At 45.5% G+C, this 17,507-nt stretch overlaps 1 protein-coding gene across 1 annotated transcript in view; it reads left to right on the forward strand.

Annotated features, from left to right (window-relative positions):
• Positions 1 to 17,507, forward strand: part of LOC126456157 (vesicular glutamate transporter 3-like) — a 176,683-nt gene that overhangs the window by 51,160 nt on the left and 108,016 nt on the right. The window contains 1 exon segment of the mRNA XM_050091911.1: positions 12,455 to 12,539. Coding sequence (XP_049947868.1) covers positions 12,455 to 12,539 — 85 coding nt within the window.

Raw genomic sequence — 17,507 nt, forward strand, 5'->3', positions numbered from 1 at the left:
ATGAAAAGCATTATTCAACAAGGTGGCGTTGCTGTCAGGGATCCTCCGAGCCACAATCTGTAGGTAGCGGTCATCCACTGCAGTAGTAGCCCTTGGGTGACCTGAACGAGGCATGTCATCGACAGTTCCTGTCTTTCTGTATCTCCTCCATGTCCGAACATCATCGCTTTGTTTCACTCCGAGATGCTTGGACACTTCCATTGCTGAGGGCCCTTCCTGGCACAAAGTAACAATGCGGACACGACCGAACCGCGGTATTGACCGTATAGGCATGGTTGAAGTACAGACAACACGAGCCGTGTACCACCTTCTTGGTGGAATGACTGGAACTGATCGGCTGTCGGACCCCCTCCGTCTAATAGGCACTGCTCATGTATGCTCGTTAACATCTTTGGGTGGGTTTAGTGATATTCCTGAACAGTCAAAGGGACTGTATCTGTGATACAATATCCATAGTCAACGTCTGTCCACAGGAGTTCTGGGAACTGGGGTGGTGCAAAACTTTTTTTGATGTGTGTGTTGACTCCAGGTCATCATTCTCGTCGCATACCCCTACAGGAATCCAATTTTCCTCTTGATTAGTAGAAACATCTACAACAATGAATTTATATATACCTCATACAACTGTATATGATAAAATCATCTAATGGCAATGTATTACATCTGTACTTACTTTCTTGCTGCATTTCAGACTCCATCAGCAGCATCTCAATGTGCATCACCCGCTGCTCTAACGCTGCAACAGCGAGATCAAAAGTTTTATAAATACTTGTTATGATCTGAATACATCAAGAGCTGTTTTCTGAACATGTAAATTACCACACAGAATTTGGCTCTTCCACTTGATGGGGACTTTCAGTTTCCAGTTGCTGTTGCTCTAATACTAGAACAACGGTAGAAATGTTATAAGCACTTGTTACGATTTGAACATTTTAAGAAACGCTTCCTGAACATATAACTATGACACACAGAATTTTGAGATGTACTTACATGATGCTGGCACAACCTCTTCCACTTGCTGGAGACTTTCATCCCCCAGCTGGCGTTTTAATTCCAACAGCATTTCGGGAATGAATGCTAAAATAGTAAGAAAAATGATGTTTTAAAACCACTCACTACGAAAATGTATCACAATCTCGAAAAATTTTGAATACTTTGCTACGAAATTTCATAACTTTCACAATTTGAACTCATAATTTTTTTATATAAACACTTACATGGCAATTGACCAAAGTTTGGCCGTTTCCCACCACCACTGCCACTGGCATCACTACTGGCTGAGCATTTCATGGAGTAGTAATCACACTACACACAGTCAAAGACTGATGATGATTGTGGTGGGGGTTGGGGTTTATATTGCTTCAGACTCCACCCTCTATTTTGTGGAGGACCAATAGGAACTCAGAGTGCCATACGAGCAAGTTATAACTTGCATTTTTTTCTTCAAGCTTGGTGCAGCTGTTTGAGGAAAGTATCACATCTGTGGAGGGAGGAAAGAAAAATCTGAGACAGACATTCCTGTGTTTGTCCGCAAGTGGATGGAATATTGGATGCAGCTGCTAACCTTAGAAAAACACGCTTTGTTCATTCTGAAACAGATGAATAGTCTGACACGCCCATCCTTTGTTTGCCGGCTAGTGGATCGAAAATTGGATGTAGCTACTAACTTTAGAAAAACATTCTTTGTTCAGTCTGACTCAGATGGAAAGTTTGACACGCCGAGTTCCAGCTGCAGTGTTTAAAATATATTTTTCTTAGGGCAGAGCTGTGGCGGAAGGCGCTGACCTTCGAAACCGGTAATGACCAACAAAGCGCGCCTTGAGAACAGAATTGTCAGTAGAGACTGCCGGACACGTGGCCGAGCAGCGCATGTGTCGCAGTTGAGTCGTTAGACTGCCTAACGACGCTCACGTTAGCTCACGTGGTGCAGCGCCTTTCATGTCAAAAGGCCCGCAACTGATCAGGAGGCGTCGGGTAAGCTAGCTACTACCTGCTGTGATGGGCTGGAGACCGCAGAAGCTACAGTGGTGAAGTCCCTTCACGAGGTGCTATGTCTGCACAATAGTGTGTATGGTAAACTAAACAATAGGAGATAAAAGGACGGCTGCCTCAAGTGCAATTTGTTCGTTCAAAATATAATGACAAGCCCTCAAACCACCTCCCCCAGACAGAGAGTGACTGTGTTAGGCGACCGCTCGTGATACGCTGCATGCCTTCAGACGACAGTCCTAGACAACACAAAAGGGAAATTAAGTAGCGTAACCCCACCCATCCGGAGGACGCCCCAGATGGCTATTTCAAAAGTCGGCTGTTTGCGAAACAGAAAGCCCCTCTCGCAGTGCCTTCAGTACAGAGTGCGACGCCGGCATCCTCAGAACCGTGATAAATGACTGCTATCCTGACAGCCACGGCCTCATAAGGAGGTCGCCCGCCGTTCTGCTCTGGATTATTTAACATCAACTAGACTCCTATAATGAAGCAGCCATTAAAAAAGAAAAACATAATCATTTTACATTGAACAACAGCAGTTGTATGGTATCGTCAGTTTTTGAGCTGTATTGCACTTTCATGCTGTCCTTGTGTAGCGCCATGCGTAGTTGTGCAGTTAGGCAATCTTTCTCATTAGTTACGTGATTAGGATCAATCTTTGCACCAGTTTCCCGAACAAAATAAATAAAGTACACTAACCTAACCTTCCTCTCCCGCACCTGGATAGTTTCCATGTGTTGGGGGTGCACCTGGGCTTTCCATCCAGTAGAATCAGGGTTCGAGTCCCGGAAAGGGCATAGCCATTTTTAATTTCCCATCAATTCCAAGCACCTCTGCTGGTTTAATTGTGTTGGGCTTTCCACCCAGGAGGACCAGGGTTCGAGACCTGGAAAGGAAACTACCAATTTTAATTTCTTGCCAGTTCCCGGGCGGGGGACAGGGTGGGATGTTAGCACAGCTCTGGGACAAAGAAATTCCCACCAAAACTCAAAATATCCGCCAATAGGGGAGGGAGGGGGGGAGGAGGGGGCTGGGGCACACGTGCAACTGAGAAAACAGGTGACGTCATCTTGGGCTGTGGGTGGGCGTGGTCGGGGCATATCAATTTGATAGCAAAATTGCGCTCGCGCTGCCAGTTCCCTACTACTGTCGTTACATTAAGTGAAAATGTGAAAACGCCATAATGTTCAGGGTGTTTCACGTACCATGAGGAACATGAGATTGTCCGGCGTCGTGCATGAACCACTACTCCCGCAGCCAGGCAGATGGGACTAGTCACTGCATGGCGCCCAGACACGTTGCTCCAAGAGCATGATGGTCTGTGAATCGGCTTTAGCCGAGACATAGACCAGACGAGATCGAGCAAGCTTGAATGAAAGTACGAGAGAATCGTTGCTCCATTTGTTCCTTCAGGCCAGTGTGTTGGTCGTATCTACTAACGGAGCAAATTCAAACGGAAACTGTTCAAAGTAATAGCAAAGCACCGACTGACCAACACAGATACTGTTCATTGCCAATACATGGCGGACAGTTTGATGCTGATGTGCTCTTTTTTATGAAGTACAGGTGCGTTGTCTACTGAGGCACGTGTCCTCGCAGAATAACCAACTTTGCAGTTCTAGAAGCCCTCGTCAGTTACATCGACAGCCTCTGCATCTTGCAAAAACAAGAGCGTGATACGCGTTTAGTGCAACACGAATTGTTGTACCAATCTTTTTCCACCAGACTGTAAATTATGTTAGGTATGTGAAGAATGCATTGAAAACTTTTTTCTTGAAACTAACAGCTAACGAAATTTTACACTGAGGTGACAGAAGTCATGGGATAACGATGTGTACATATACAGGTGGCGGAAGTATCACGTTGTTTTGTTTTGTTTGTTGTTGTGGTCTTCAGTCCTGAGACTGGTTTGATGCAGTATCACGTATACAACGTATAAAAGACCAGTGCATTGGCGGAGCTGTCGTTTGTACTCGGGTGATTGATGTGGAACGGTTTCCGTCGTGATTATGGCCGCACAACGGGAATTAACAGGTTCTGAACGCGGAATCGTAGTTGGAGCTAGACGTATGGGACAGTCCATTTCGGAAATCATTAGAGAATTCAATATTCAGAGGTCCACAGTGTTGTGGCGTAACAAGCTTGCTACGCCACACTGGGAAGGGAGCCGAATGAAAGGCACGCGTACACACACGCCGACTGGCGTCCAGTCTGGAACAAGATACGTTATGACTGCTATCAAGAAAATACGTAGCTTTGGAATATACTTAAATATTCACTCCTTGTGATACATCTCTCTTGACTATACAGATGAGACTCGTAAGATACATGCACTGTTACAATTGGCGCCTTGCTAGGTCGTAGCCATGGACTTAGCAGAAGGCTATTCTAACTGTCTCTCGGCAAATGAGAGGAAGGCTTCGTCCGTATTGTCGCTAGCAATGTCGTCCGTACAACTGGGGTCGAGTGCTCGTCCGTATCTCGAGACCTGCCTTGTGGTGGTGCTCGGTCTGCGATCACACAGTGGCGACACGTGGGTCCGACATGTACTAAATGGACCGCGGCCGATTTAAGCTACCACCTAGCAAGTGTGGTGTCTGGCGGTGATACCACATTCCTCCCCCGCAAATAGGCGAACGGTCGTAGTATAAGGCTTCCGCCCGCCGTGGGGAGGACCCCATGTTGACGTATGCGATGAGGTGGGGAGCCTAACAACAGGCGAGGCTGTGCCACCCGCACCCGGCCATTCGGTCCGAGGGGAGCTAGGAAACGCCTGAAAACCTAGTCCAGGGTGCACGTCAACATGCGGTGTATGCGCCCGTACAGAGACAGGAGGGGCCAAAGGGTCGACCTCCATGGCGTCGGGGTATCCGACGCGCGATGACGTCATGTGGTTCGGAGCGGGCAAGAGTTCCAAGGCGGAGGACAGCTGGTCACGGGAAGCGAGCGGCGGCGCGTGACCCAGGAAGGCGCTTGGCGGCTGCAGCGAAGCGTCGAATGCGGGCGGCGCCGGCGGGAGAACAGGCGGCGGCGGCGGCGGCGGCGGCGGCTGCGGCGGCGCGTCGCCATGGGGCAAAATGGAAGGCAGCGTCGGTAACACCTGGGGATGAGGCGAGCCAGTAGATGGGTCCCCAGGGCGCTGACCGGACGGCACCGTCGCTGAAAGCAGACGGGGAGCGGCAGACCCCGTGCGACGACAGAGGCGCAGCTGATTGAGATGCCGACGCACCTCACCAGAGGCCCCCAAAACCAAATACATCGCGCGGCCGAGGCAGCGAAGAACGCGCCCTGCGAGCCAACGCCGTGAACCTCGATAGTTGCGATAAAATACAACGTCGCCTGGAGCAAAAGCAGGAGTCTGCCGCTGCACAGGAACCTGATGCGTCGAATGCAGCAAAGACATCCAGGTTCGATGAGGACGACCGTGGAGCAACTCAGCCGGCGAGCGACCATCTCGGGGCTGAGAGCGATACGAGGACAAAAAGAGCAATAACGCGTCCTCCCGAGAATGCGACTCTTTCAACTTCAACATCTGTGACTTGAAAGTCCGACCAATCGTTCAGCGGCACCGTTTGACTGAGGCGAAAACGGCGCGGATGTCAGATGTTGAATACCATTGGCCTGGCAGAATGACTGAAATTCTGCGGACATGAATTGTGGGCCATTGTCGGAAACAATAGTCTGCGGAAGACCTTCAATGCAAAAGATAGCAGACAACGCTTGGATGGTGGCGGAGGACGTCGTGGAAGACATCCGGACAACAAAAGGAAAATTACTGAAGGCATCGACCAGAACCAACCATCGAGCATTCCAGAATGGACCAGCAAAATCAATGTGCAAGCGTTGCCAAGGGGAAGTGGCTTTTGGCCATGCAAAGACTTTCCGCGGCGGTGCGGATTGTTGTTCGGCACACGCCATGCAAGAAGAACACATATTCGTAATCGCAGCAGCTATTCCGAACCAAGTACAGTGCTGACGAGCAAGTTATTTCGTTCGCACTATACCCCAATGTCCTTGGTGAAGAAGCCGTAAAACAGAGGACTGTAACGAACGTGGGACCACGACTCTCGACTGATCATTATCAGAACGCAACAACAATACACCACGTCGAACAAAAAGTCTCTCCCTGTGAGCAAAAAATCTGCGAACCAACGGATCCTCGATCCGAGACTTTGACAAAGGCCATTGCGTAGCAACAAAACGCAAAACGGTAGCAAGGACCGGGTCAGCAGCTGTGGCTGTAGCTACACGACGAAAATCAATCGGAAACGATTCGACCACTTCATCGGTTTCCGAATCAATGAACATGCAAGCAAGTTCGGAAGAATCGAATGCTTTATCCTCAGCAACAGGCAAACGGGACAACGCATCGGCGTTTCCGTGCTTAGCAGTGGACCGATACAAGATATCGTAGCGGTACTGCGAGAGGAAAATAGACCAGCGAATGAATTTCTGCGCTGTACGTGGAGGTACAGGCTTGGTCGGATGAAAAAGCGATGTCAAAGGTTTGTGGTCTGTGATGATGGTAAAGTGACGACCATACAAGAAATCATGGAACTTAGTAACACCAAACACGAGAGCCAAAGCTTCTTTCTCTATCTGGGAATAATTTCTTTGCGCAGACGAGAGCAATTTGGACGCAAAGGCAATAGGGCGATCATGGGAGCCAACTTTGTGCGCAAGCACAGCACCGATCCCGAAATCCGATGCATCTACCATCAACAAAAGGGGTTTCTGGGGATCGAAAGGCGTGAGGCAAGTAGTAGAAAGCAACGCCGATTTCAACTGGCGAAAGGCGCGTTCGCATTCCGTCGTCCAGACGAACGGAATACCTTTACGGCGTAAGCGATGAAGCTGAGCTGAAATGGAAGAGGCATTGCTCACATATTTATGATAATAGTTAATTTTACCCAACACACTCTGTAGCTGCTTCACATTTTGAGGGGAAGGCAAATCTTGTATGGCACGGAGGTGCTCTGGACTCGGATGTATGCCTTGGGCATTGATGACATGGCCCAGGTATGGTAAGTCACGAGCAAAAAACACACATTTGTCCTTCCGCAAGCGAAGACCATTTTGTCGCAAGACCTGAAATAATGTTCGTAGGTTCGCAAGATGATCTTCTTCTGTCTGTCCGGAGATCACTATATCGTCCAGATAGTTTGCTGCAGTAGGGACCAACGCACAAATAGTCTGTAAATATTGCTGAAACAATGCAGGGGCGGATGCACACCCGAATGGCAGTCTTTTGAAGCGGTACAATCCAAGATGCGTGTTAACCACCAATACGCGTTGGGATTCGTCGTCCACCGGTATTTGCAAGTACGCATCGGCTAGGTCCAACTTTGAAAAATATTTTCCCCGGCACAGTTTAGCAAAAAGATCTTCCGGGCGGGGCAAAGGAAAAGTAGCAGCCACTAGTTGTGGATTCACTGTGGCCTTGAAGACCACGCAAAGTCTCAATTTTCCGGAAGGTTTTGGCAAAATTACTAAGGGTGAGGCCCAGAGAGAAGCTTGCACACGTTCAATTACACCCTGTGATTCGAGATCGTTTAATGTTCTTGCGACCTCATCACGCAATGCGTGGGGAACATTGCGCACTCTGAAAAATTTCGGTTGCACGTTTACTTTCAGTTCCAAATGTGCTTCATAGTTTTTAGCGCAACCTAAGCCCGATGCAAAAATGTCTGCAAATTCGTCACACAGACGAGAAACACTGTCTGAAGGCACAGTTTGATTCACTGATAGGACCTGATTTACAATAGACATGTTAAACAACTGAAATAAATCTAAGCCAAACAAGTTCACTGCAGAAGAAGAACGAAGAACGTAAAATGACACAAGTTTTGTTTGTCCCTTGTATGTTGCAAGAAGGCTGCACTGTCCTAACACAGGAATTTTCTGTCCTGAATATGTGGTTAGCTTAACATTTGCGGAACGCAATGGAGGTTTGCCCAGTTGTTTGTACGTGTCGTGATTGAGCAATGAAACAGCAGCTCCGGTATCGAGCTGGAATGGTATGACCTTGCCATGAAAGGCCAAATCTATAAAAAGTTTATTGTCCTGCTGACGACAAGAGCGACTGTCTCGTGCAATTTGAACAGACACTGGTACAGAATCACTTGCTAATTGACCTGATTTCCGGCGACGTCGACACACAGCTTTTGTGGGACGAACACAATCACTGTTAGAGAAAGTGTCACTGGACGAAGTGGAATTAACGACATGAATGTCCATGGGCGAAGGTCCACAAACCTGAGTGTCCTTGGTTCGATTCGGCGCGAAGCAAAGGGCCAGGAATGGTTGTGATTGTCTGATCTGAGCTTTTTCAGGCAAACACTTTGAACATGTCCTTTCCTATTGCAGAAAAAGCAAATAGCTTGGCGTGACGGGCAATGTTCACGCGAATGTCTAGTAGCACACCGCGGGCATGATTTCACTGCATTTGTATGCTGGTGCGGCACACCTGGTTTAGAGCGCGGCGGCAGCTGCGTCGAAGTGCGCGAGGCCCGGTTACCGGGCCGCGCAGCGCGTCCAGCGGGCCGGTTAATGTTACACACGGTTGGCGAAGTTTCAAAAGATTCCTGAGCACTGTCAAGTGTGTCTTGTCTATCTAATATGTCTATCACTTGTTGAAGGGAGGGATTAACTAGTTTCAAAATTTGCTCCCGTATGCGAACATCAGAAACGTTCTGTGCAATTGCATCACGCACCATTGTATCTGAATAAGAAAGGCCACAGTCACAGTCAAAGGCACAGTCCCTTGTAAGTCCTTGCAATGTTGCTACCCACTCCCTATTAGTTTGACCGGCCGTACATTTTGTACGAAAAAACGTATACCGTTTTGCAACCACATTAACTGTTTCTTTGAAATAGGCATCTAAAGCAGACAAAATTTCCTCGTAGGACAGAGTTGCTCCGTCGCGTCGGGGAAACAATTTCACTATCACACGGTAGGTGGACACACCGACACAAGAAAGCAAAAACGGCTGCCGCTCATTACCTTGAATTCTGTAGGCGGCTAGATGAAAGGCGAACTGGTGGGACCATTCTGGCCACGATTCGTGCGCCACATTAAAACTGCGAAACGGCGGTGCAACTGCATGTTGTGGCTGCGGTAGCGGTGAAGCGGCGGCTGCCGCATCGGTTTGAATGGCACGTTGACCCTGGACGAGCTGTCCAAGGGCATCCAATAACGCCTGCGTCTGCTGATTCTGCAAGCGATAAAATTCGGACAGTACATCTGGCGAAGCCATGACACAAGTAAATGTAAGCAATCAGAAAGAACACTTCACTCGTCGCCAATTTGTTGTGGCGTAACAAGCTTGCTACGCCACACTGGGAAGGGAGCCGAAAGAAAGGCACGCGTACACACACGCCGACTGGCGTCCAGTCTGGAACAAGATACGTTATGACTGCTATCGAGAAAATACGTAGCTTTGGAATATACTTAACTTTATTCACTCCTTGTGAAACATCTCTCTTGACTATACAAATGAGACTCGTAAGATACATGCACTGTTACAATTGGCGCCTTGCTAGGTCGTAGCCATGGACTTAGCAGAAGGCTATTCTAACTGTCTCTCGGCAAATGAGAGGAAGGCTTCGTCCGTATTGTCGCTAGCAATGTCGTCCGTACAACTGGGGTCGAGTGCTCGTCCGTATCTCGAGACCTGCCTTGTGGTGGCGCTAGGTCTGCGATCACACAGTGGCGACACGCGGGTCCGACATGTACTAAATGGACCGCGGCGGCCGATTTAAGCTACCACCTAGCAAGTGTGGTGTCTGGCGGTGACACCACACACAGTGTCAAGAATGCGCCGAGAATACCAAATTACAGGCATTACCTCTCATCACGGACAACTCAGTGGCCGAAGGCCTTCAGTTAACGGCCGAGAGCAACGGCGTTTGCGTAGAATTGTCAGTGCTAACAACCACAGAAATCAATGTAGGACGTACGACGAACGTATCCGTTAGGACTTTGCGGTGAAATTTCGCATTAATGGGCCATGGCAGCAGACAATCGGCTCGAGTGCTTTTGGTAACAACAGGACACGTTCTGCAGCATCCCTCCTGTGTTGGCGAACATATCGGTTGGATCCTACACGACTGGAAAACCATGGCCTGATCACGTGAGTTCCGATTTCATTTGGTAAGAGCTGATGATAGGGTTCGAGTAGGCGCAGGCCCCACGAAGCTATGGACCCAAGTTGTCAACAAGGCATTGTGTAACCTTGTAGCGGCTGTGTTTACTTGGAATAGAGTGGGTCCTGTGATCCAACTGAACTGATCATTGACTGGAGACCATTTTCAGCCCTTCATGGACTTCATGTTCCCGAAAAACGATAGGATTGTCCCTGGACCACAGTTGTCTGCACTTGGTTTGAAGAACATTCTGGACTATTCGGGCGAATGGTTTGGCCACTCATGTCGCCGACATGAATCACACCAAACATTTATGGGACATAACTGAGAGGTCAGTTCGTGCAGAAAATCCTGCACTGGCAACACTTATGCAATTATGGACGGCTATAGAGGCGGCATGGCTCAATATGCCTGCAGGGGACTTCCAACGAGTCGTTGAGACCATGCCACGTCGAGTTGCTGGACAACACCGGGAAAAAGATGGTCCCACGCTATGTTAGGAGGCATGCCATGACTTGTGTCACCTCAGTGTGTACTAGAAAGTGCAAGACCAGTGTGAAAATGGAAGTATTACAAAGTGTCCTTTAAAATCTCCTGACAATGTTTCCGGTACATTAAAGCCGCATGGCTTTATTTAACATCAGAATCACCCATATTCTTGTGTGCTTCCGTCTAGTACAAAGAATGTAGGCACACGTCTGGAACTCTCATTATGCGTGTTGCTGTACAGGGATTCCTACATGTACTACTACTAGCGGGATCCTGCAGTTCGATCAGTGTTAGTGACACAAGGCACCAAGAATTCGTTTTTTTTTACTCCGTCGGTGTCTTACCAATGACTTCGTCTCACTGGACAAAACGGCTGCAACTGAGTTCTGTTCGGCAAATTATTTAAATCTCTCAGGAAGATTTATTGTAGCGTCCACGTCATTGTAGGAGAAATATTTATTTAACTGTCTCGATCTCCAATGTAGTGTGAGTTAAATAAACTAAAATATTAGAAGAAACCAAATTCCTGAGAAACATTTTGGTTTTAATTACAAAATTCAGCTTTCTATTTTCGAGTACCAAATGGAAGAACACTGCATATATGTAAATGGAACGTTTTAGCGAATGATACTTTACAGTTAAGCCGATTAGAGATGTTGTTGTGGTCTTCAGTCCAGAGACTGGTTTGATGCAGCTCTCCATGCTACTCTATCCTGTGCAAGCTTCTTCATCTCCCAGTACCTACTGCAACCTGGATCCTTCTGAATCTGTTTAGTGTATTCATCTTTTGGTCTCCCTCTACGATTTTTACCCTCCACACTGCCCTCCAATACTAAATTGGTGATCCGTTGATGCCTCAGAATATGCCCTACCAACCGATCCCTTCTTCTAGTTAAGTTGTGCCACAAATTTCTCTTCTTTCCAATTCTATTCAATACCTCCTCTTTAGTTATGTGATCTACCCATCTAATCTTCAGCATTCTTCTGTAGCAACACATTTCGAAAGCTTCTATTCTCTTCTTGTCTAAACTATTTATCGTCCACGTTTCACTCCATACATGGCTACACTCCATACAAATACTTTCAGAAACGGCTTCCTGACACTTAAATCTATACTCGATGTTAACAAATTTCCCTTGTTCAGAAACACTTTCCTTTCCATCGCCATTCTAAATTTTAATGGTCTTGCCAAGAGACAATTTTACCATTTTATATCCTCTCTACTTCGACCATCATCAGTTATTTTGCTCCCCAAATAGCAAAACTCATTTACTACTTTAAGCGGCTCATTTCCTAATCTAATTCCCTCAGCATCACCCGATTTAATTCGACTACATTCCGTTATCCTCGTTTTGCTTTTGTTGATGTTCATCTCATATCCTCCTTTCAAGACACTGTACATTTCGTTCAGCTGCTCTTCCAAGTCCTTTGCTGTCTCTGACAGAATTACAATATCATCGGTGAACCTCAAAGTTTTTATTTCTTCTCCATGGATTTTAGCCCCTAATCCAAATTTTTCTTTTGTTTCTTTACTGCTTGCTCAATATACAGATTGAATAACATCAGGGATAGGCTACAACCCTGTTTCACTCCCTTCCCAACCACTGATTCCCTTTCATCTCCCTCGACTCTTATAACTGCCATCTGGTTTCTGTACAAATTGTAAATAGCCTTTCGTTCCCTGTATTTTACCCCTGCCACATCCAGAATTTGAAAGTGAGTATTCCAGTCAACGTTGTCAAAAGCTTTCTCTAAGTCTACAAATGCTAGAAATGTAGGTTTGCCTTTTCTGATCTGATTAGAGATAATGAGTCCTTATTTTGCTTTGTAGGGAATGGCGTGGCCATCGATGCACTGTATGACGGCAAACTGGGTGCCGCCCAATGACAGGAGCAAGTTCATCTCCGCTTACCTCGGTGAGTAACGAACTGCGATCGACCGATTCTTCAGAGCTCTCCGTCTGTATCGGACCCTTATAGAAAGGGCTGACTTAAGTCGCAAACGACAAAAATGCCCCCATGAGGCGCAAAGCCGATGGGGGTGAAAGAGGCACCTATGCATAGAAATTTTAATGGTCTTGCCAAGAGACAACTTTACCAAAAGATAAACTTCCTTCGGAATTTTTGAAATCATTGGGGAAGTGAATACTGAACGAATAATCAAGTTGGTTTATAAAATTTTTGAGTCTGGAGACGTACCATCAGACGTTCAGAATGATGTAACCTACACAGCAATCAAGTTCAAATGGCTGTAGGATGCAGTAGTTAAGCAGAGATGAAGAAATTGACACAATATGGACTAGCATAGAGAGCTTCGTCAAATCAATCTCTGAGCTGAAGTTCACTGCAACATCCTCATACAGCAGTCGACAAAGTGGACTGTAGAGACTCAGGAAGTTCATGACATCCTCCATACTAACCAGCAACACTGTCACGTCCCTCTCCCTGCCACTGACATCTCTTAATAACAAAGAGAGATTGTGTTATGTATTCTGACGGCTGGCTATTTAAGCCTTCATCATCAGCAAGTTTTAAGTATACTTTTCAAAATTTGAGAGTGTTCATTTCATCACAAAACTGTATTATTTATTGATATACTGTATTATTTTATTGGTAGCCCATCGTTTTTGTTGATCACACTCTGCATTGCTCTGAGCAGTCAAAATTTCAGAAGCATTACCGGTACGTGTTGAATGTTGGCAGTAAGCGAGGTAGCGCAGTGGCTAGCACACTGGACTCACATTTGGGAGGACAACAATACAAACCCGTATCTAGCCATCCAGGTTTAAGTTGTCTGCTATTTCCCTGAATCGTTTAAGGCAAATGCCAGGATGGTTCCTCCTCCAACCTTCCCTAATCCACGCTTGTGCTCCATCTCTAATGACCTGGTTGTCGACGGTATGTTAAAGACTATTCTCATCCTCCTCCTCCTCCTCCTCCTCCTCCTTCTCCTCCTCCTCCTTCTCTCCTTGAATTTTGCTCCTTATGTTCTATGTTCCTCGTGATGCCAAAGTTAGCTTTAAGGAATAAAATTTTTATTTTAGATGTGTTACTTGGCAATTTATTACCGAACTGTCTTGTAACTTGTTTTATAGCTTAATATGCAGATCCTAATACTCCGTCAAATTATATCACTAGCGCTCCAAGAGAACTGCCTATGATTGCATTTCTAATTATTTCTAATTCTCCTTCCTCTTGGTATGGTGAGAGGGTCTTGTAATTACGGCAACCTTGGAGCTTTCAGCTGGCTTGCGAAAGGAAGTTTAACATAGGGAAACAGGATAGTCGTAAAGGTATAGAGCAGAGAACAGTCTGCCGTCCCAACCCAGCACAGGCTTGAAGTGACGACTGACAGTGTACCATAAAACTGAATCACGCGAGAAGTGAAAGAAATCATTTTTAGTAAAATGGGTAAGAACACAAACCTACGAAGTGTGGATGCGACCGTTAAGGCCAGTGTAGGCAGCTGGAATGTTTACTCAGATTCAAGTAGGGGGACCTCTGATGGCTCATATTGATTATTTCGGTAGCGGTGGCGAATTCCCACATGTGTGTACATGGACGCTTTTTGTTTGGTCGTGACTGAAAATCTGTCATGTAGTGGGAGAGATTCCGTGCCATGGGAGAAATATACCTTGTTTAATTAAATACGAAAATACCACAAGAGGAGAAAATGCTTAATCTTGTTTATTAAATTATCATGGGTCGGGTCTTGCGTGAGGGATAAATTAAAATTTATTGATAAAATTGGGCTCGGCTTCTGTTCGTCTAGGGCCAAAATGCGTCACTTTAATTTACAAGAAAACTGGAGGATGGCTGCTGATAACTGATCAGAGTTCCATCAACTGTTAGACTGAACATACACACATGTTTTGAATCGCCAATGCTACTACACGTGATTTGAGTTTTCACACATCAAATTTACTGTCCAATAATCACACATTATTGGCTCTGGTGATCAACAAAAGATACTGTGTAGCAATAGACGTAGTCCGCAGTAGATAAAAATGCACCATAAATTAATGAACTAGCCGGAAAAGCTCAAGACTGCCTTCACAGCTAGAAATTATGATAAAATACCCTCACTCAAACCGACACAATGATTGATTGTCCTATAGGTCGATTAGATATGGATTTCAGATAACGTTTCCACTAACTGCTGTGGCACACTGCAAAATTATCAGAGTCCAGACTGCGCCAGAATAATTCTAAATCCTGCGACTGTACCAGAAACTAAGTTGAAAACTTCACAAAATTCGTCAGAGTCCACACAGAAAGCGAAATATTTTCAGATACCTAAGTCCTGGCTGGACCACCGCTCAACCTACTGAATGAATATCAATCAGGCTTATGTAAACATCTCAGAACACCATTTGCATCAATAAAGAAGGTAACGGATGACCTGAAACTTGCTTTACATGCACAAGAGGCAACAACGATGTACTTCTTACACCTCGGCAAAGTCTTAAGATACATCGACTATGACATTTCACTTGTCAAACTTAGCAGTCTAAATTCCTGGCGAAGTGCGGTGCAGTTGTTTCGCTCAGAACTGACATCTAGGCAGCAATGCTTTATGTCCGGCAGCATAAAGTCACAACGAAGTCAGGTAGTATCAGACGTTCCCCAGGGTTCGGTATTAGGTACTATTCTCTATTCATTGTACATAAATGTCATCGGTCCTGTTCTGTTGCAAGTACCACATGCACGCTGATTACTCCAGTTTTGTCGAAGTACAAAACCTATAAACCTGACGACAGCTATCAAAAATCTCAATACCGACTTGTGTGCACTATCAAAATAGGCACATGATATAGGATTAAAGCTCAGCCCATGCGATACCCAAGCAGTATTGGCTGATCCTTCTAGGCTCATCAGCTCGAAATATAGGGAATCCCTGCAATTTTTAACTCTAAATGTGACGAGTATCACCTTTCCTTCAGAAAAGAGTCTAGGAGTAACAATAGATGAAAATCTAAATTAGACTGAGCACATAACTGCGAATAATGCAAGAAGACATCGGTATCTCTCCACACCCTACAAAAATATAAAAAAATCTTTCCTCTTCACCTGAAAAAGAAACATGTACATACATTTACACTTACAATTATTGATTACAGCGATGTTGTCTTGCAAGACCTTTCTCAGGAAAGCTCACGGCGCCTGGAACTGGTTATTTATGTATGTGTTTGTTATACCTGTGATGTTCCACTCTTTGATCAAATTTCACCATCATATGTATAGCTATCCTGGCTGTATGCAGACAGGCGCAAAGATCTCCATACCCTCTACCTTTTCTACCATCTTATCAGTAAACACTGTTCCTCATATCTCCTCTCGACCTTAACGTTCTCGTCTGAACAACGTGACAGAAATGCCCATTCCCATCAGAGTAAAATCCTTTCTGTCCCATTCCATCATTCAGTCACCTTCTGGGAGCCCTTCTCAGTACCAGGAACCCAACTCTAGAACGATCTCCCGCATTATGTTAGAGGACTGGATAATACCTCCAGTTCAGATGACAGATCATGACATATCTACTAAAGCAACAATCATGATTACTGTTGTCCCTGTAGACACTCGCTACCTTTGTACATACCTCTTTCTAACCTGATCTTTCTCACTGCCCAGTATTCTTAGCTGACGTAGTCTCCATAAATTTCCTTTTCCCAGGACTCGCTACATATCAGAAAACATTCGTTTTGTAGACTTATAAGTTCTCCTTATACCATTTTGTAGACTTATAAATTCTTCTTATATCTGCCACTATCATTATGCTTATTAATGCCACAATTATTATTATTATTATTATTATTATTATTTCTATTATCACTAGTAATGGATGCAGTTGCAGTAATACAAGTAACGCCATTATCAACTTTGTTAGTTCATAGTCAGTATAATTTACTCACATCAGCACTTCGGACACTGAAATCCTTTTAATACTAGTCGTCATGTTACTTCTTTGGTAACTATGATATAATAGACACTTTACGTGTATACCCTGGTCCAATCTAAGAGAGTGCCTGATGACCCTAATCAGTTCAGGTTAAATAAATAATTAAGTAAATAAATAAAATAAAAATAAACATACCGACTGACAGACCTCAAAAACCAGACATTGAGACAACCACGGAGCAGGGACGGACGAACAGACTGACAGACGGACAAACCACGAGGAACATGGACGCAGACCTATTAAAACCTTCGAAAACTATCCCCTTCTCTTATTCTCAGCGTCTCCCACCCGCGGTGTTGCCGGTTAGTACGCAGCATGGCACGCACTCATATAAATCACTCCTTGTTTGTCTGTTCCCCTTCCGCCCCGTGTACCCTGTCTCACCTGGCAACACTCTATCCTTACCTGCAATACAGGCAACACGGTCAGGCGTGGAACATAGAAAAAAATGTGACTGGCTGACGCCTAGGCCAAACTACTTGACTCGCTGAAACACCACTCACAAGGTTATTTTACTCACAGTATGATGTTGTGGTGTTGCAGATGACGAGTAAACGATGAATGAGAGTGAAATCCAGTGTTGGCACATAGTGTATTCATCTCGAATAGCGCACAGCTTAATGTCTTCATCTAAGAGATCTGTCAAAGTGAACAACGAGACGCATTGTCACTCCATCAGACACAGATCATATGTTTGATATACTGACACACAGTCTTTGACTTGGTAATTGCACACTATCGTCTCTCCTCCTATAGTGCACAATATGCACCTGATGTATTTGAGACCGCTAATACTGGGTCTATTATCCCCCAAGTAGCGTCCGTTAGCTCCTTCACCGATTGAGGGTGGTTGTAACTTAGCCTGGATCCGCTGGAAAATTGCGTCTCGTACATGCTTCTGTGTCCTGTAGGATCTCTCTCTCTCT

This window comes from Schistocerca serialis, chromosome 2 (genome assembly GCF_023864345.2).
Source record: "Schistocerca serialis cubense isolate TAMUIC-IGC-003099 chromosome 2, iqSchSeri2.2, whole genome shotgun sequence".
Taxonomy (NCBI): domain Eukaryota; kingdom Metazoa; phylum Arthropoda; class Insecta; order Orthoptera; family Acrididae; genus Schistocerca; species Schistocerca serialis.